The sequence below is a fragment of the Callospermophilus lateralis genome, chromosome 1 (assembly GCF_048772815.1).
Source record: "Callospermophilus lateralis isolate mCalLat2 chromosome 1, mCalLat2.hap1, whole genome shotgun sequence".
In the NCBI taxonomy this organism is placed as follows: domain Eukaryota; kingdom Metazoa; phylum Chordata; class Mammalia; order Rodentia; family Sciuridae; genus Callospermophilus; species Callospermophilus lateralis.
The window spans coordinates 13,984,010-14,005,334 of NC_135305.1; the positions used below are offsets into that span (position 1 = coordinate 13,984,010).

General features: G+C 44.7%; 1 protein-coding gene across 1 annotated transcript in view; it reads right to left on the reverse strand.

Moving 5' to 3' along the window:
- Nucleotides 1-2,902: 2,902 nt before the first annotated feature.
- Nucleotides 2,903-21,325, reverse strand: part of Tmem178b (transmembrane protein 178B) — a 351,038-nt gene continuing 332,615 nt past the window's right edge. Inside the window, exon 4 of the mRNA XM_076832497.2 lies at nucleotides 2,903-12,451. Within this exon, the coding sequence (XP_076688612.1) occupies nucleotides 12,201-12,451 (251 nt within the window). The 3' untranslated portion in view covers nucleotides 2,903-12,200. The remainder of the gene's footprint in view (nucleotides 12,452-21,325) is intronic.

Sequence of the window (21,325 nt, forward strand, 5' to 3'; positions counted from 1 at the left end):
GCTGGTCGCATGGCACAAGAGAGCCTTGCTGGAGAATTAAGGGCTGTCCAGTGGAGGTAACACCTGGAAGTTTTGCATCTGGTCTCTCCTGAATTCTGTCCTATGAACATTTTACCCTTGCTAATTTCAATCAGGATCCTTTCAGTGCAATAAACCATAACCCTGAGCATAACAGTTTTTCTGAATTTGTCAAGTTTTTCAAGCAAATCATTGAATCTGAAAGTGATCTTGAGGATCACCAATCACCAATCATTAAGGACCAACTAGAAGGAATGGAAACTAGTTTGAAGACTGGTTTGGTTCAGATCTTTTTTTTTTTCTTTTAAATTTTTATTGTTGGTTGTTCAAAACATTACATAGTTCTTGATATATCATATTTCACACTTTGATTCAAGTGGGTTATGAACTCCCATTTTTACCCCATATGCAGATTGCAGAATCACATCAGTTACACATCCATTGATTTACCTATTGCCATACTAGTGTCTGTTGTATTCTTCTGCCTTTCCTATCCTCTACTATCCCCCCTCCCCCTCCCCTCCCCTCTTCTCTCTCTACCCCATCTACTGTAATTCATCTCTCCCCCTTGTTTTTTTTCCCTTTTTCCTCATTTCCTCTTGTATGTAATTTTGTAAAACCCTGAGGGTCTCCTTCCATTTCCATGCAATTTCCCTTCTCTCTCTCTTTCCCTCCCATTGGTTCAGATCAGTAGGAACTTATTGAGCACTTACTACACACCAGGCATTACTAGTTATCAGGATACAAAGATGAAGTCAGAATCCCCACTCTTTAAGACAATTTTGTTCCCAAGGAGATACCAAGGAGAACACTAATATTTAAGCAAGTGATAAATACCACAATACATGGCATGGTAGCATGGGACTAGAGGAAGGTCACTTAACCTGAGGCTGAGGAAGGAAGGCTTCCTGGCGTACCTCTCCAAGGACCACCCTGAGCATTTTGGGGGCTTGGTTACAAATCTTGGAGCTGTCTTTCTGCAATTTAATAGTTCACCGTCGGGATATTTGTGTCTGGAGGCACTGGGGTTAAAGTGAAGCGGTCTCTAGTTATATTTTTCACAAACCTAGTTCTCTGCTAAACTCAGCGGATTGCATAATTCATCAGTTACCAAAATCAAAGTGGTCTTTCATTGGAAAAAGAACACAAAGAACAGACTCTCTGTGTGGCTTATCCCAGGCTACCTACTAGGATTGGGGGTATTCTGCCTCAGATAACTGCTGGTGTCTCCAAGCACCCCTGAGGTCAGAATGCTGCCACATTGAAGTCATAGGGCCTGGTAGGGAATTCTCCCCAGTCTCATTCACCCCTGTCAGTAGGGAAGAGGTTCTTAAATTCCACCTGTTTTCCTGGAAGGCACACGGCTGGAAGGTCTTGCTCATTTAAGATCAGGGGTGTTTCATTCTTTCTCACTTCTCAGGGACATTGCTACAAAGGGGGTATATGGGAACAGGATTCTTGGTCTCCCATTTCTTCATGTTCTTCTTTTATAAGTTCCTCACATCTATTCTATAAGGTGCTATCCTCTACCCTATACTTATTTTTGAAATACTTTACTCTTCATTTCCATTATTTCCTAGATGCCTCCTCTCGGTATATGTGTGTTCCACTGCTTCTATCAGTGTGATGTGTCAGGCTAGATCCACACAGGCAATCCTCCTGTATAATGCCCAACAGTGTGGGGATCTTTCCACCGAGGCTACTCCCCATGGCTCAGATCATGACGATTGTGAGTTGTGTCCTGTCCTCTTGACCACTCTTCAGACAAACCACAGAAGTGCAATGATGTACCTCTCATTCAGGAATCTCCCCTCTCCCCCCAGTTCTCCACCTCTAAGGGACATCTTTCCTTCTTTGGCTGTCTAGCATCTCTTTGGAGTTCTTTTGTCTATTCTATGAATATTGATGAGAGTCAAAACTCACCACCAAAGAGAAGCTTATAAGTCTCTACACCTATTTCCTTGGCCCCCTTCAATGGTGCACCCACCTGGGATTCTGACGTGAGAGCTGTACCTGAAAAACCAACCAACAAACAAAATGGGAACATGGATTCATCCTGTTGGACTGTAAGATGAAGGAAGAGGCAGAGGCAGCCACACGCATCTCCAGGGCAGGAGCAGAAGCCGGGCAGGTTGTCCTGAGTCCCACAGCAGCATCCTCAGGATCCCGACTGCATCAGAATGTGGTTCTGGCCACCTGTTACCTCCTAACTGTGTGACGGGCTTCCAGCCCCAGGTCTGGTCAGGAAATTACTTTTCCATTTCTATCAGGCAGAACCAGTTTCTTTCACTTAAACTTAGAGATACTGATTGAGAAATAATACCATTTAAAAAGCACTTACCTCCCGTCATCTCTCCAAGGCTTCCGGCTTTCCTAACTAGATGTGAGTCAGAAACTTCCTAAAAGGCAGATGGGTAGAGAGAACGAACTCTAAATTGAGAACAAAGATGCTAAAGATGAGAATTTCTCTCTTCACCACTAACCAGGAAATAATAAATCAAGAGGCTCGGAGGTAACTAGTAATTCCAGCTTCTCATAAAACCTTTAAACATTTATCAATGTCAGTAATAAGGAGAAAAATAATGTTTCCCTCTTTTTGCCTTCTGAATCTCCCTCCATTTTTTTTTCTCCATCTCTTACCCAATCCTCAAAGCATGTACCTTTGGTCTACCCAGGATTGGAATGTGTACTGTCAATTTCCTTTTGGATTACAGCTTTCAGTTGGCTATCTATGTAAGACTCTTACTATCTATTTCTATACAAAACCAGTGAGAACAATATTATTCTTTATCAAATACTCCAGCCTCTGCCCTCCCCATCCCGCCCCATCCCACAAGCAGAGAGCAGACACAATCGTTTAAAACACACAACATGATCTTCTTTATTTAATTGTTTAATCAGTTTACATTCCACAACTGACAGGTTATTTATTTTATTTTTTCCATGAACAAGTCATTTAATTAATTACCAGACACTTTTTTTCTTCAATCGATGGAAATACAATATTTCTGCCAATTTGAAAAAGAAAATTGCAAGATGCAGTCAGTTTCAGTGAAGTCCCCAAATGCTCTCTGCTTCCTCAGTCCTTTCAAAGTCACAGGAACCTGGCAATTTCCCTTTTCATTCCCCCCTCCCACTTCCCTGTTAAATTCCTCTTAGAAATCACAAGAGTTTCAAGATCTGGTTTGGATCACCTTTTCTGTAATTAATTAAGTATGAGAAGGAACAGACAGTACAATAGATCTGATAAGATGTAGCATTCTTGTTAAGATTAAACAATACATTTATTCACATCATATCAGAACAAATTAACATAATATTTAATCTTATTTTAGCACCAATAACCACAGGAATTGCTACCTCCAAGGGGAGAGTTGTTAGAATCCTGCAGTATACACCACTCCTTGTCTAACCAATCAGAAAGCACTATGCAAATTAAAGTAAAGGTAAATAAATTTATATTGACTGAGCAATAATCTGGCGGACCATAAACACTCCAGGTGTTCGAGAGTTTTGTCGGCGATGGTCCCTGTCTAATGACCATATATAAAACATACTCACCAAATCAGCTCATTTTCTCTCGCTTGGTAACACAGGGCTCAGAATGTTATATTTTAAACGAATCAAACCTTGTCATACTGGTTCTTTGAAATGCTTTGAGAATGCCCGGGGGTTGGTTGCTTGTGTTCTATTCTGTTCTCTGCACTAAGATCTTGCTACTTGTCTTTTTCCTGAACAAAAGAGGTTTCTTCAAACCCAAGGAAGGTGTGTAAGCAGAGAGGAGAGGTAGGCAATGGTGGCCTGAGTCACAGTGCAAGGATAGAACTTGTCACTGCCACCTCCCAGGAGACCCAGCCCACCTGTGGCTGCCGCTCAGTGTACCTCCTTTTTAGCATTTGATTTTAAGCTAGAAAATTAAGGAATGGAGAAAACAGCTCCAAATATTGGTGAGATGTTCTTAGCAGGCAACTGCACCAGATGACAGATGGTTGTGAGCTCTTTTTTCTTCACAGAGAGAAGGCCTGTCCACCCCTCCCCACTGAGAGATAAAGGACATCATAAGGCAGTGGCTGATGCTCCTGCAGCCTAAAAGATCATGACCTGCTTTGCCCTCTAGGACTTGGGTAGGTCATGAGGGTGGGGTTCCCTTACTAAGTAGGTGAAACAGAACTTCCAGAGGTTAAGACAGCAGCTGGACATTGCTCTGTGCTTTCCACTCTCGGCCAACGCAGCCAGCCTCCTGCCTCTGTCAGCAGTGATACGATCTTGGTAGTTAGTGATACACAGGGAAGAGTGGTCCGCTCAGTCTCTTAAAGAAGACCCTAAATCTGCCCTGGCCTAGACACCAGCCAGAAGCCACACATGGCAGTAGAGCACTGGAAATGTGACTGATTCAAATTAAAATTGTTTTTTTTTTTTCAGAGTAAAATAATTCACACTGGCTTGAGAATATTAAAAAAAAAACATAAAATATCTCAGTAATTTATGTTGATGCCATGTTGAAGTGATATTTTTGATATGTTGGGTTAAAACATAGTATGAAAATTAATTTCACCAGTTTGGTTGGGCTTTTGGAAATGTGGCTCTTAGGATATGTAAAATCGCACATGTGACTCATATATCCTGTTGGACAGCAGGGGTCCAAATCACCTACCAGAAATTGGTCCCAGAGATGATCATCATGGATCATCAGAGGAGGATTTAGACTGAAGCTGCCTGTAACCACGGAGTGGAGGGAGACGCTGTCATTGACCAAGCATGGTGTGCTTCCCCACTCTAGGAAGCTACTCTTCTCCTCTTGAAGGCAGGCAGCATTTGTGCAATAGGATCATCTATTCCCTGCTCGATCCTGCTTCCTCTTTCTGCAGGGTCACTGCCTTGGGGCTCCTTCTCTGTTGCTACGCTGAGGGCGTTCTGGTGATTCAGCCACATCTCCATCTAAAAGTCCCCTTCATCTAACCTCTACTCTGGATCCACAGTTTTGCACATGGCCACCACCCCACAACCACCACTGCCTTCTCCATTCCCCTCCGTGGCAACCCTGGGGCAGACCTCCTGCGTCTGACTTGGAGAGCCACACTTGCAGAGCGAGTCACAGATTACAAGGCAACTCACATGCCTCCTCTCCTCTGATGCTCCTTCTCCTACCCGGGGCCCTGGTGCAGCAAAGCTGTCAGTAGAGATAATAAAATGAGATCGTCAAAGTAGGCGGGAAAAGGCATCTGAGAATGAAAAGGTAGATAAAAGGCTTTGGACTCTGAGCACAAACTGGCTGTTGACTTGAGGTGACTTTCTGAGGAATGAAACTGTGGGTCAATAACGGCCGGGAGAAAAAACTCCTGGTTTACCTCAACGTAGTAAGTAAGCAAGCACACACCAGCCAGCGCAGGAACAGAGTCTCTCAAAAACTAGCAGCAGAAAGGACAAGGAGACTCGGCATCCCAGGAGTCCTGAAAGCTCCCCCACTCCCTGTAAGGTCGAGAGGACGTGGAGACATGGTGAGGTAACAAGACTCACCCGAGGCCCCGAGTGAGCTGGTAACACAGCTGCTGAATGGCCACCTCAGGATCAGGTCTCTGTGTTGACCTTTGCCATGACCTTGGCCTTTCTGACTTTGATGATATGCTCTTACTTTGGGGGAGATAAATTCTACTATCAAGGCAAACCCCTTTCGAACAGAACTCTGACTGCCAGAGAAATGACCAGAAAAATCACCTGTGCCACGCCATCCCGCCCCTCAAATGCCACCAGAGTCAGGATTCTAGGGCAGTTCCTCCTAAGTCCTCAGAAAACTGAGGGCTACAACATCGCATGTGAGTAGTCGCAAACCCCTCCCCTTTATTTTCAGTTTCCACTTTTATTGTACATTTTTACAGAGAGTCTTGAATAGCAAAACAGTCACACCGGGGGGTGGCGATGGGCAAGGGGGATGGGCGATACCGGAGAGGACTCTGTAAACGGCATCGTCACACTCACGACACAGACACCCCGGTACACACAGACGAGGAAGGGTCCGAGGGCCACCCAGAAAGGAAAGGAATGGAATGCTCGGGGTCCAGGAGAGAGAGAGGGACACAGAGTTCCTTAGGAAGCGACACCAGTCCTTGGGAATGAAGAGGAGAGGCTGGCGTCTGTCAAAGGGATGCCAGGTTGAGCTGCGGCTGGGCAATCCCAGGTGCGACCCAGATTTCTGTTTCTCAGCACTGAACAAACACCCTGTGGCTGGGCAGTTTCCCCATTCCTGGCTGGGCTATATGAATGGCAATTTTTGAACTTCCCTAAGAGAAGGTCTCAACACAACATTGATCCACTGCAAAGCAGAAAGTGCACAGACCCTTTTGGGAGTACATTCTTTTCTCATTTAGAATCTAGGATTCAGTTTTTCCCAAACAAGATCATTCTTAGAACATGTCCCAGTGTGTGTCCCACCCAGAGGACTCCCTGCAAAAACTTGGAGGCTTCCAATGAAGTCATGGGCTTCTCCAATGGGTAAGAGAAAGCAGGTCCTACCTCCTTGAAACTTATTCTCATCCTAAACTTAAAAATCATTAAACCTTTCAGAATCTAACTTGTTCTTACCACTTGGGTAGGTATAGCTGGAAATAATGCTAGAATTGGTCAAAACAAACAACGAGGCATTAACCACATGCTTTGATTAAAAGTTAACTGTTTCAGCTCATGGTTTATGTGTTCCATCTTCTCTGGGAATAAGCAAGAGGGACAACAGTGCCCTTTGCAAAATTGGCTTTGGGATGATAGGAAAGAATCTGGGAGCATGTGAAGTAAATTCAGGAGCCAATTTCTCTGGAGGGTCTGAATGAAGAAGAGAATCCCATGTGCTTCTGGTGGACAGGTAAAGTCCTATTTAGCAACCAAGATGACCTCTCTCTCTATCCCTTTAACAGCAAGGCACAGAAACTAGATGCAAGAATTCCATTTCAGTGAGGGCTCTGCTGCTGTAGATAACTTGAACCGTGCGTAATTCATACAGCATTTCGTGTCTGCAAGTCCCTTTGCGATTTCTTCGTCACCCTTAGTATACCATGAGGTAAAGTGTTATCACCATCCTCACCTTGTAGATGAGGAAGTTCAAGTATGGAGAAGACACAGTGCCCAGAGTCAAATCATTTTAGTGCAGAACAGAAATGAAATTTACAGTAGATGCATTATACAAGTGTAGCTTGTATAAGTGGCTTCAGTGCTCTTACACCCATGATTAGATTGAGATGACACCTGGGGGAAAAAAGAACAAGTAGGGGAGATGTGTGTGTGTGTGTGTGTGTGTGTGTGTGTGTGTATGTATACATATATATGAGAGAGAGAGAGAAGTAAATCCCCAAACAGGAAACTTTTAGTCCTGTTTCACCTTCTAATATTGAGCTTTCATAGGCCTCTTTGTTCTGGGGGCTCAGAACCTGTGCTCCTAATGCCATGAACAGAGAGTCAACGTGATGCAGAACAGTGTGGTTCTGTGGCCATAAAATGTCCTCATAGTCCCATCTGCCAATCCCGAGAAAACCATGCATTAGAGAGGTTTGGGGCCACGGCCATTATGACCGGGTCCACCATAGATGACAGTGTGATGGAATTATGGACAAAATTGTAGCATTTTTGTTTTTCACTTTTATAAGTAAAAAACATGTCTACAATGAGCATGCATTACTCAGGAGAAAAAGCTCAATAGCTGATATTAACATATTCTAAGAACCGGAAATCAAGTTTAAGAAACATTTTACACCATGGCAGAATCAATGGAAAGATGCCAAATACAATCCCAGAAGTCAATGGCTCTGAGAGATATTAGAATCACTTGTGTTCATCAACTCTGTGGTGGGCTTGCTTAAAAATCTGTCCCTTTTCTCTGCCATACCAACTGGAAGATAGCACCAAAGCCAGTCCAGCTGGTACACACCACTGGTTTCTCTATGTGCTGAAATCGCCTCTCACTCTGACTCATCACATTTACCAGGACAGCACTGGATGTGTTCACGGGGATGCTTAGTCCCAGGAGCAGACAGAACACTTTCAGAAAAGCAGCTTCACTTGAACTGAAAGAAACAACCGAATGTCACATAAACCACACCAAAGAATGACTAGGGTGTGTATTTCTTCCCACTTCTTCCCTTGGATACTTGCAAACCAGTTCATGAACACTCTCAGCATAAGCTAGTGAATATGTTCCTTTCTAAATGCCTCTAAATGATCTATTTGATTTTTTTGAAGTCTGACATTGGCTCAGGTAGACATCTTTGGAATCCTAAACTGCACATTCTTCCACTAAATCAGGACAACCACATATGATGCTTTCATGCCAGGCCTTTTACCGTAAGTATGGACCAATACTGAGAGACAGTCTTCAGGTACCCTCTCCTCTTGAAAGAAAAGGAAGCACTGCTGGGTGGAAATACCCAGTGGGAGAATAGACCAACATGGCACCAGGGCCAAGAGTGCTACACAGGGATGTGAGGTCAAGGAAAGCTGGTCTTGATTTGGTGGAGCTGTCCAGTCTTTGTGACTTCATAATCCCTAGAGGTCAAAGGGTAGAGTTGCTGAAACGCTAGGACTTGTGGGAAGGTTGAAACTAGAATGGGTGCAGTCTTTCATTTTTTAAAATTTTGATGCCGGTGAGCCACAGTCTTCCTTATGAAACCTAAAGCCACAACAAATAAAGATGGAGGCTACTTGGAGTCTATCTCTACCCTTTCTAGATATGAAGTACTTAACTATCTTAGCTTACTAAGGTAGGTTCAGAGGCAAGTAAAAGAGGGTAGGAAGAAAAGAAACAGAAAAAGAAACCATAACTCACAAAATGAGGGGAGAGAAAAATGGGATCTCTCTCTAGGCAAACATGCTACTTTTCTGAGTCCCTAATCTTAGAGGGGAGAAAAAAAATAAAAGTTGAAATGGGCCCTGTGCTCAAGGTTGGCTGGCATGGAGCTCACAGCATAAGCTTGATTACATACACAAAAGGAATTTGAACTTGACCTGGATGGGAACTGGGGGTCTTATAGAGGCCACTGACCCTAAGCCCCTCTTTAGGTTTGGTTCTAGTTCAATTTGGAGTTAGCAGCGTCTGGCTTTGAAAGCCTCACAGGTCAGGTCTCTTTTTTGCTTCTTCCTCAGCTACCTTACAGTCAGGAGGCTTCAGGAACTGCTCGGAGGGGTGTGGTTTAGATCTATGGTCAAGCCCCTTTGCCGAGAGAATCAAAGTCACCTGGGCTCTCTTCCTATTGGCTAGGACTTGCCTCCTAGACAGGGGCTTCCATTTTGACCATGAGCCTGGCCATGTTACTGTTCCCAAGCAGGACAGACCCCAGAGTGCTTGTATCTGTACCTTTCTGGCTCCAATATCAGAGAGCTAAAAGGCCCCGGTCTGCAGATGTGGAGATGACACAGATGCTCTACTTCCCCAGAGTCCTTCTGACATCTCAGGGATGCTCAAATTTCAAAGGGATGCAGTAAATTTCATTAAAGTTTCATCACAAAGATAAGTACTGGATTGGGCAGAGGATATACTTGTAGCAAGTATGTATAGAAAAAGAGGGTATAAATAGTGATAGTTCTATGAGTTAGTGTCTTCAAAAATGGTTACTAAAGAAGTTTAAACAGTTGATAGAAATTTTTCCCATTTAGAATTGTTTCCCCCACTTTTCTGCAACTGGAAAGCAGCTGGAATTTGCAGATAAACCTCTGCCCCAAATGGATGCTCACAGATACTTGCTCTCCCTGTCTAATTCAAGGTGCTTGGTAAAAAGTCACAAGGCCTCTCAATCTGAGATACTTTTTTTCACTCTTCCCCTCTCCCAAGGATGCCATTTCCCTAAAGGGAGAGATCAAACTTTCAAAGAAAAATGAAAATAAAATTCCCAATTAAAAAACTAGGGTTTCCTGGAAATTACTTCCCTTCTCATATGGTCTTAAAAACAATCCTTGGAACCTCCATCAGAAGCCAAGAGCACTTCTTTCTACCCGGCTCTCCTCCATCGCCCGGTACACCCATACCAAGGGCACTCACACACTAGACCTTTTGCAGAAGCTGACTGGGCTCCCTGGAGAGGGAGTCTTGAGTAGGGCATCCACACTTGCGTGCAGGTGTGTACTAACACAGACAAGCAAAATGCACCAGAGATACACACAGCATCTACACTCAAGCCCATTCACGCACATCAGATGTCATAGCCAGATATGGATTACACACACACCGTCAAGAAGAGCAAATGACAGGCTGGACTTAACACGGATGCAAGGTGCCAGGGCCAGTGGTCAGTAGGTAAGAAGAGGGGAGAGCTGGTTGGAAGACAGGTGAAGAAACAGCAATGAGGAAGGCAGGCTGCTGAGTGTTGGCAAAGTTCCCAAAGCATATGAGCTATTAAACAGCTAGATTCTCTGCTGCAAGGTTAACTGTGACTATGTCAGCTCAGGGATTCTCTCCCTGCCTCCCCTGGGGCTGCTGGGCACCAGCAGGGCCCCTGAGGTGACTGAGCTACTCCGGCCCTACAGCATTCACAACTCTGATTTCTCTCCACTCACCAGCACCTGCCGCGTCATTTTGCTTAAGTGGGCCTGAGACACCGGGGTGGATTTATTTCACCTCTGTTTGGGTGCTAGCTACTAAGACAACTATTTTGGGATTCATGGCCTTGAATATCAAGAGGAAAGGGAAGAAGATGGAAAGTCAAGAGTTCTCCATTAATTTACACAATATCATACAAATTTGAGCCCATGGGTAATGGAGGTGTTCTCTCTCTGCATGTGACTCGTTTTCCTTCATCTGTACAGACGTTACCCCTAGGAAAGGGGTAGATGTCCAGTGACAAAGGACAGCCCCCATGAGGGGGAGTGAAGGTCTTGTTTGGTGTACGCACTTGTACAACAGCAACCAGAGGCGACATTCCTTCTCCCTCCTGAACTGTGTGTTCCCCCCTCTTCTCTCATGGCTTTTGTGCCCAGCTGTGTCTTGAACTTCCAAAATTAGAGGACTAAATCCTGTGGCGATCCAGAACTGTAATGTGCAGAGCCACAGGGTCCTCTGGCCCAGTGGTTTTGTTCTCGGTTCTGCTCTCTGGGAATTTCTGTTGTACCAAAAGTAATAGAAAAAATGCATCACAGATAATAAAACCTCCCACTCAGGCAGCATCCACCACATGTGCGTTCTCTCTCTCTCTGTCTCTCTCTGTTTTTCTTCAGGCATCTGCAGCTGCAGCACCAAGTACTGGCATCCATAGAGGCCTGCCTCTCATACTTTCTAGGAATCTGGGCTTCCATCTCAGCCATGAAACCACCATAGTGATAGAGAGACAATGGTCAAAATACAATATTTCCATTTAAAAGGCGGAAAAGAAATAAAGGAAACCACCCAATGTTCACACACACACACACACACACACACACACACACACACACACACACTCATACCACATCACACCACTACTCCAAGGCTCCGATCTGCCCAGGGAGTGCAGGTGGGGAGGACGGGGTGGCCTCTTGTTAACTGGGCGTAAGGCAGCTGGAAGGTAAGACTGGGCTTTCTGAGCATCCACTGAAGTGTCCTTTTATTGGTGTGAATCTTGCCTCTCAGCATGTTCTCTCCCCTTCCCACCTCTAAAATTTTGTCCGAAAGTTTGGCCACAGAGAGAAAACTTCCTTCTTGGTTCGTTTTCTTGTCTACTCCTTGTGTGTTGCTGGTGGGCCAGGAAGGAGCTCAGACAGGAAGAGCAGGAGAAGTGGTACTGAAAATGGCCTTGAAGATGTGGTTCGGCTCTATGAACTAGGGGGCCGCGCTTCCCTGGGATATGACCGCGGGGTGGTGTCCTCTCCTGCTGGCCCAGTGCGTGGCACTTCCTTCTCACATCTGGGTTGCTCCAGACCACTGCCACTGTCCCTTCCAGCTCCCCACCACGTGCTCATGAGTGACGGGGATCAAGATGCTATCGCAGGTGGTGATGTTTGCTTTGTCTTCAAGAAACTGTGAAGCCAAAAGTCAAGAATTGATGGAAGAGCCACAGGATGGGAACACTTTCCCCATCTTGGTGATGAGGCAACACAAAGTCCGGCGAGATGCAGGTGCCTGAGCCAACTCAACTCTACCTTGGCACTGGCATCATCTTGATTTAGTTTTGTTTTATATATGTATATTATATATATATTTATATATATATATATATATGTATGGGTTTGTTTTTTTAGCACACTGTCCCATTCTCGGGTCTGGATTTAGGGCAGTTGGTCCTCGGGACAGGTTGGACAGAAGGGGCCAAGGTACAGAAGAATCCCGAGATTAGCGTGAGGCCCAGGCCCCCCCACGCACAGAACATGGACCATCCATAGCCATGGCTGATGTCATCGGGGAGTCCGTACAGGTAGCGTGGGTAGCGTGACAGCTCAAAGTTGATCCCAGCCACACAGGTGCACAGTGAAATGATGCAGAAGGTTCCTGGAGAACAAGGGGAAAAGTTGGGGTGGAGAAACAGAGAGGGAAAGGGAAGAGGAGAGGGAAGGAGAAAAAAATTAGGGTTATTACATTTTCAAGTTTCTTGCGGAAGAAAAATGAGAAGATCCAGGTTAGAGCAGATGATCACAGAGGTCACCACCTGGAATATTCACAGGGAAGACAGTATTAAGGGATCATCACTTCCTTACTCTAAAAAGTTCCCAGTCTTGGACAAACTCAGGAAGTCTCTTCTTTTGGAAAACACCCCAAATAACTATCTCGTTAGGAGTTTGGGGAGGGGCAAGTGAGGCAGGACAGCATTCAGTTCATTTTTCTAAAGCATGTTAAATTCATTTTCTTTCTTTTTTATATAAATATTTTTTAGTGGTAGTTGACACAATACCTTTATTATTTATTTATTTTTATGTGGTGCTAAGTATCAAACCCAGGGCCTCGCAGGTGCTAGGCAAGTCTCTACCACTGAGCGACAACCCCAGCTCCTCATTTTCTTTCTTTGAAAAGAGAAAAGTTCTCTTTTAGTACTTAAAGTTCTTTCTGATACATAACATCTTATGCAGTATTATTTCTCCAATCTATTCACTAACAACTCTTTGGCCAGCAGGAGAAAATTTCTTTCTCAGTTCGTTTTCTCAGATTGCTAACTCCTGGAAGTCATTTTTCATTTCCAGTAAGACAACACTTCCTAAAGCATTCTCCATGGAACACCAGCCCTCTGAGACCCTCCTTTGCAGTGTGGGGTGGGAGGGGCTGAGTCAAAACAGTGGGAGCCTGAATATGCTTTTTCACTCAGGAAGACTCACAATCCATGTTGGCACAAGTTCATTCAAATCACCTAGTTCTAGTAGCTTTTTCACAAGCTTGTTTGGTACTGGGACCTCCTCTTAATGTTATTCATATTGACCATCAATCAGAAGACTGCTATAAGAGGTAGAATAGGATAAAATGTTTTAGAATCAAATCCATTTTTCACCAGCATAAATATTTGGTATACCTAGGATGAATTCAAGAACTTCTCCGGTATTTGTTCTCTTATGTTTTTTTTTAACTCCCAGTGACCTGCAGAAGTATGTACAGTTTGGGAGGGCTGGACTGGGTCAATGAAAGGAGGAAAGAGAGGCATATTTTTTAAGGGGAGGGAACAAAAGTGGTGCATTATGTTTGACATTGATTACACAAACTCCTTCCTGCTTCCAAACAGTCAAGTTTCTTGAAGGTCCAGCTTACATCTTCCAGAAGATACCTGAAGGACAAGGGGGAAGAGTGGAGTAGGATAATGAGTTTGTGATCATTTAAGTGGCCACAGCAGCTGCAGTGATACCCAGACAGAGTAAGGGCGTGTGCTGGGAATTATGCTAAGTGCTCAGCAGGTATTGAAACTTTAATTCTTAAAACAACTCTATGTAATGGGTCATATTATAATCCCATTTTACTCATGAGGGTATCGAGGCCCAGAGAGGTGAAGTCAGCCAGACCACAGCTTGGGGTCTTCTCCATTTTCTATTTAAGACTGGCCATCAGGCAAGGTGGTCCCTTCATAGAAACACTCTCCCCACGTATGATGGCCCACTTGGGCTCCAGCTCAATGTGGACTGGTGGGCTGTAGTTCTGGAGGGCTAAAGCAGATGGCTGGGTCCCCTCCCATAGTCTCAGGTTCATAGGTCTTTGTGCTCTTAACAAGTTGTTGGAGGATGCTGATGCTGAGGGTCAGGTGGCCACTCTTCAGAACCATTGGGTTAGGAAAAAGGTTTTACTGAAGAAAGAGGAAATGTAATAGATCAAAGTTCAGAACACAGAAGCAGAAATAAAAATAGGCAATGAAGGTAAAATTTTACCCATAATCCAAGAATTGAAAGTTCAAAGTATAATGATAGTTTATGATCTATCAAATCGTAAAGTTTTAGTTTGATTTTTGGATTTGCCCTGTTTCTAAACGATCATCTCCAGAGGTAGTAAGGTACAAAAAAGTGGACCCTCCCATAGACTCTAGGGGAACTGTAAATTCGTGTATACTATAGTCATACCTTTGACCTAGTGGTTTCATTTTAGGTTAAGAAAATAATCCTACCTGGGGACAAAGATCAGGAACAAAAATAGTTTATGTGGTGGAGCATGTAGGGAGGAGGGATCCTGGGATGAGCACTATGTCCTGAGATGAGAGGTTTGAGCTTCTTGTGGAGTCAGTCCTTGGAGGGGTCAAGGCATTTTGGTGACTCCAATGTGCATTTTCAGAGACCACTGAGCCAGAAGCGTAGATAGAGGACAGTCCAGAGGTAGGGAGACCAGCTAGGAGGCCACTGTGGGCATGAGAAGAGAGGAGGATCTGGAAAGACTGGACCAGAGTCTGGAGATCCTAATGGCTTAGTGAATAATTGCTTCAAGAATGACTAGTTGTAGAGACAACAGGAAGTGATGTGCCAGGGGTGATGTGGACACAAGCGCAGTATGTATATATGTCACGAATGTCTATGTGTGTGAGTATGTGCTTATGTGTGTTCGTGTGTATATTTGTGTGTGCATGTGCATGTATTCCATGTGTGTACATGCTTGGGGGGGGCAGCAAACTATACACACAGCCATTACTTGTGAGAATAGTAAGGATGGTCCCAAATCTGTGGGAGTCGCAAAGCAAATCATTCCCTTGTGTTGTGACTAGTTCTCAGAGTGAATTCTTTGATGGTTCCCAGGGTGGACTACATCTCAGCTCAGACTTCCTAAATCCAAATCTCTTGGGGGATAACATAGGCAGCATTAGTTTTTGAAAGTTTTGCTGAGAGCCACAGCCGAGTTGGAATGGCCCCTGGCATTTTGCCAATAGTATTGGTTGAGAGGGGAGCCATTAAGATGATGCTGGATTGATTCAATTGTATATTATACCTTTATTGTCCACCTCAGCCCGCTACTTTGGAGTTCTCGGGAGGATTGCCTGGGGAGTTCGCATTGGTTGGGGAAGTTCCGGGAGAGGGAGTTCCGGTTGGTGTGTGGTGTGTTCCTGGAGGAGCCTCGTGGGTGGCGTTTGGGAGAGTTCCTGGGGAGTGTGCTGGTGGAGTTTGGAAATAAAGTTTGTTCCTGCTTGAGTGGCTCGTGTTTTTGTGCCCAGCCAGACTGCGGCAAAGTTTCACAGATGGTCTATGGCCATACCACCCTGAATGCGCCCGATCTCGTCTGAAAGTTTCTCAGATGACTCCTGTAGATCAGCCTTTTGGAACCCTCGTGTTGGGGCAGAGGTGCGTTGTACTACCTGGAGACACAGCTCTAGGTAGGAGAGGGCACACGACAGTCCATGGGGTACAGCCAAGAGGAAAGCAATTGCCTGGGTGTGGCAGAGCAAAAGAAAACTGTGTCTTGACATGATTTTCAAATATTCCAAATTCTAACAAAACAAAACTGGCCTGTTTGTGTCTCACATAGTGTGGCTATGTTTCTGATTGCTAGCCTGAGCACCTATCATTGAATGTTCAAGTATAAAATTTGCTAACATATAGATTTAAGACAGAATGGATGTGTGTATGTGCTTGCACACACGTACATACATACACAGTCACCTGCCCAGTGGGGTGAGTTCAAATTTGAGCTGTCCATGGGATGTTCAAGGCACTGAGAAACAGGATCTGGAGCAGTATAGAAAGTTCTGCCTGGAGATGTGGACCAAGTCAGCCTCTTATAACTTGAAGCTCTGGATGTGATGAGGTCCCGTGAAGACTTTACATAAGCCATATTTACAAAGGACACTTTTGAAAATGGGAACATTTCTTCTCATCAGCAGCTATACTGTCCTCTTCATGAAGTCCAGGGATTTGTTTGGGGGCAGAAGGTCCATCTCAATGGAGTGTCAGCCTTCCCAGGCTGCCTGTGGCTACAAGAGCTTGATATACACAATTTTCATTGCATATTCTACCAGCAGGATGGACAAGACACAAAGAATGTGGTTGATAAATTGTGAGTGGAGAGAAGGACCATGTGGACCCAATTTCCAATGGGAAATGACTTCTAGAGACGTACATCTTCTTATGTTATGCTAATGGAGTTAGTTGGGGCATTTTCCTGCCTTCACTTCCTATAAGTTGTACTGTGCCTTTGGAATTTTTCAAAATTCTTTTTTTCAATATTCCTAAAGATAGAAAAACTTCCATGGCTCTCACTCAAGATGGTCCTTTAAGTTGGTAGGTCTGTGAGAAATGTTTGAGGATAATGTGTAGACCTGTTTCTGGATTTGTCTAAAAGTCCTCTTAATAAAATGCCCAATTAAAAAAAAAAAAAGATGGCCCTTTAAGCCACTCATCTACACAACTTGCCAGGAAGTTTCCCTGTACAAGAAGAGAAGAGTTGGAACAAGTTTTGTTTCCACATATGCTACTCTTTCTGTTATGAACAAGGATTTATATTTTTATATACTCCCCTACTAATAAATTCAAACTGAAAATTGTGTTTTAATAGTTAGAAATGGCTAGAAGTTGGCATGTACTAGATCCTCAATAAATGAATCAAATTAATAATGAATTGCCCTTGTTCCTCAGCATTGGATTCTGATAGTTTAAATCACAAGGTGCTTCAACAGATATCAGTTGAGTCCTGGAGAGTGGGGGAGAGGAAGACAGAGAAGCAAGGAATGATCTCCATCTAAGGCAATGGGCATAACTCTGCCAGTAAACTGGTGGCTAATTGGGGAGTGTGGGGTGCATAATTCCCCCCAGCAACTTGCTGGGGTTAGGTGGGGGCCTTTGGGAAATTAAACAAAGATGTTAAATGGCTCTGATGGAAAAGATGTCTCCATGAAAGGGCAGCAATAGGCATCATAGCATGGAAGTTGCAACCCAAAGTCCCAGGGGTGGTGGCACAGGACTGGAGAATGCTAAGGAAACATAAGGGAGATTCTGCTCAGAAGAGTCCAGGTCCAGCCCACTCTATGGGAAGCAGGAAGTAGCAGACATGGCCTCTGAGGCTAGGTCTTTATACTTGGTCATTTAATTTCTCATGAGTACTTAGCCATAGATAAGTGAGGATACAAGAAAGGCAATAGTAATAATGCATGGTACTGTCTTCTTAACAATACCTCCCATGGGTTGGGGTTCAGGCCTAATTCCAATCATATTCCAATTCTAATTGTAGTTCTAGTGCAGCAATTAAGTGACAAGAACTCTTCCCACTTGGAGCAAGGCTCTGGTATGTGCTGCAGACACTGGCTATGAATCATGACAAGTATGACTCTGGCTAGGGCAGTAGTGGTGCTTGTGGTAAGCAATGTCAAGTCTGGGGGTGGGGACAGATTGGCCATGATGGGGTGGAGGGGACAGTTCCTGTGGCAGTGGGCTCCATGGAATTCAGAACAGATAATCAGCAAGTGTTCGTTGAACTTGTATGTTTGTGCCAAGCACTATGCTGGATACTAGGGAGATAAAAAAAAAAAAAAAAAGGAGATGATGAGATGATAAAAAAGAGTTGATAAAAAGACATGATCCCCACTTTTAAGAATCTTTAATTAAATTCTAAAGTATTTTTTTTTTTTTTTTTTTTTTTTTTACAAAAAGGGCTTATGATCTAGTAGGGATAGGAGTCATGCCTACCCGAAAAGTCAAGGTTGAAGTGAAGTTAGTGCCAGGCTGGGGCTTAAAAAAACCCTGAGTTAATCATCAGCTCCAGAGAGCACATGGCTAAAAGGTCCCCTCCAAGCCTAGCAATGTCTAGGGAAAGAATGAATAATAAATATCTGGTGGCAAACGGTCAGAATAATTCTGATATGGCAATGCCAAATCAGGGAGGGTTTCCCGTGGGAAGTAAGTCTTGATAGAAGAACAGGATATCTGCAGGCAATAAGCTGAAGGGTCCCCACCTGGTCATTGCCCTAGCTCCATGCCTGGGCTGAGACGGCATGCTGCATGCCCCGACTGCACCTCTCTATTGCAAAAAACCCGGTGCCACCACCAGCATCAAGCTTCCCCGTTCCTCACATGAACCACTGGTAACCGATCACTGGTATCCTGCCTTTCACTCTTGCCCGGTATAGTAGCCAGTGGTATTTTAAGTCAGATTACGGTTATGATTCTGTCCTATTGAAACCCTATAATAACTTGCAATAAATACAATCCAAATTCCTGTATCTTGCCTATATGGCCTTACCCGAGTGGATTTTGCCTACCTTTCTGACCAAATTTCTCACCTTGACCCGCAACCCCCCTACACTCACACTCTAGCTACACTAGAAAGTTTTCTGTGTCTCAAACTAGCAAAGCGTGTGTCACCTCTGCCTAGAATGGCTCCTCTTGGATCTCAATTCAAATGAATGTCGTCCTCAGAGAGGTCCTCCCTGGCCTCTTCTGAAGTGCCACCTTCCCTGGTGGTCTTAAAATCATGTTCCATGGAGACGTCTCTCGGGAACTGCCAATGGGAAGGAGGAAGAGAACAGGAGAGACTCCTAACCCTCTCTCCTCTCTGGGGCCATAACAGCTCTGTTTTTATTTCTTCCATGAGAAATTTTGATGAAAGAAAGGATTGTAGTAATGTGAACACTTTCAAAAACCACTGGCCTTTCCCATTACCCATGGGATCTTCATTCAGGTATATCACTGCAGGGACTAGCCTTTGGACAGCAAAATCCAATGGCTGCTCTATTAGTGACAAGTCCATGCCTTTGGCAGAAATAGACCATCAGTCTCAACCTTCACTCTGGCTGGTCCAGCCAGGAGCCTCAGCCTCCTTAACCCAGTCCTACAGGCAGACAGACGAAACCGGGCAGTCGCAGCTGGTTGGAATGAGAAACAAAAACTAAGTACCCTCTCTGTGCCAGGACTCTAGCTGCCATGAGCTCAGAGTTCAGGAGTCCAGTTAGAAGATGTGGCACTGTTCTAGTGTCCCTATCTGTACACTCCACCTGTGAGCAGGAAGCCATGGACCAAGGGACAATAGGCTGTGTACATACAAGTGCTACCTCTCGAAGGTTCAAACCCAGCATCTGCTTCTTTTGATGACCATCCCACATGAAGCTCTTTCAGGAATCACAATTATGATGTCACCTTGTAACCTACCACCCTGCTCCAGAGCCCACCTCTGTGTGCTGTCAATACCTGCAGGAAGAGGGGAGGGCTCTTGCAGAGTTCTGGGATTGCTTCTCCCCACCGGCCCCCTACACTCGAGTGAGGGTGGAAGGCAGAAAACTGTTTTCATGCCCAGATTCCCAACTCCGGCTCCAACACCAAATACAGCTTCCTCATTCACTTCCTTCGCATTGCTGCCATCTCTAATTAATGTTTCTTTGGTTGCCAAATACTGGATTCTAGCTTTCTCACTAGTTTTAGTTTATTGGCTGTTGGACAACTTCCGCCTGCTTGGAAATCTCTGCTCTTGGTTTGCAAGCTGCCCCGAGACCAGGCTTCCTTGCACCGCCCTTGCTGCTCCCTCTCAGTCTCCAGGGGCAACTCTGTCTCCATTTGCCTTTTCAGACCTGCAGGGCCCTGGCTCTCTTGCTGTCCGGCATCACACACTGTCGAGCAACACCCCCTTTCTATGGCTGGAATGACCACCAGGACAGGACTGAGATCTTTCCTTCTTTCCTCACCCCATCCCAGGGACACAGCATGTCCATATGTTCCCTGGCCACACATTTTCAGTGCTACCCCTAAGTTATGTGTTGGAAATTTCATCCACAGATTCATATTTAATGATATCTGAAGACAGGCTTTGGGGAAGGGATTAGGATTAGATGAAGTGGTGAGGGTGGGTTCCCCATGATAATGTTAGTGGCTTTGCAGAAGGAAGAGAGAACCAAGCCGGCATGCTTTCTCTTGCCGTATGATGCTTCCCACCCTCTTATGATGGGCATAAGAAGGTCCTTGTCATATGCCGATGCCATGTTTTGCAACTTCCCAGCCCCCAGAACCAGGAGCCAAGTAAACACCTATTATTTATACGTTACCCAGTCTCGGGTACAGTCATGTGTCACTTAGTGATGGGGATATGTTCTGAGAAATGCATCACTCTGCAATTTTGTGAGTGTCATATCATAGAGGTACATGATGTTCCTTGGAGATAGACTTTTTGAGCTCCCTCATGCTCTTCATGGTTCCCACTGTTGTATATGTCGTCTGCCACTGACCAAAATGTCTTGAGGTACAGGACTGCATTTTATTACAGCAACAGAAAAGGGACTAAGACACCCCATATACCAAAATTCTCTTAAGTTCCTAACTTCTTTTACCCCTGCAGAGACTTACTTTCCATGTAGGGAGATCAACCATCTCAGTTGGCCTTGGCTTTGGGGAAAGAGGTGTCTGAAGTGTAGAACTTTCAGTACTCAATCTGGAGGTCCTAGGCTGAGAAGACACCTCACATACTGGCTTTCTCCAGATCCTGTTCTCCACTCAGGCCACCAGGCAGACTGCGGGGACTGCTATAGTGAATCCCTGCCTGTAGTATTTAGAAAGTCCAATATCTTCTCCAGTGGAAAAACATAGCAAGTTGGATCCTTGGGATGTGTTGTTAATGTTCAGCACTGCCAGGCTGGGATAGCATTGTTTGGGTGCAGCTAATTCTTTTTGTCACCCTGCAAAATCACCTGGGAACACTTAATCAGCAGCCGATAACGATTCCATCCAATGCCATCTTAAAGGTTAATGACCAAGATATTTTTAAGCTGATATTCAGTTCTGATGTTAACTCATTGCTCAGCCCACTTCTGAGCACTAATTGCGGGTACATAAGGCAGACAAGATGGGGCCTCCTGTGTGGTTGTTGCCAGAATACCCTGTGCAGCGAGGGAAGGGTAGAACATGTGTTTCCACACCCTAAGGGAGTCTCAGAGAAGCCACGGCAGTAATGCCACAGCAGTGGACTCTGCGGAGAAATAGCGTCAAAATTTGGGCCTCA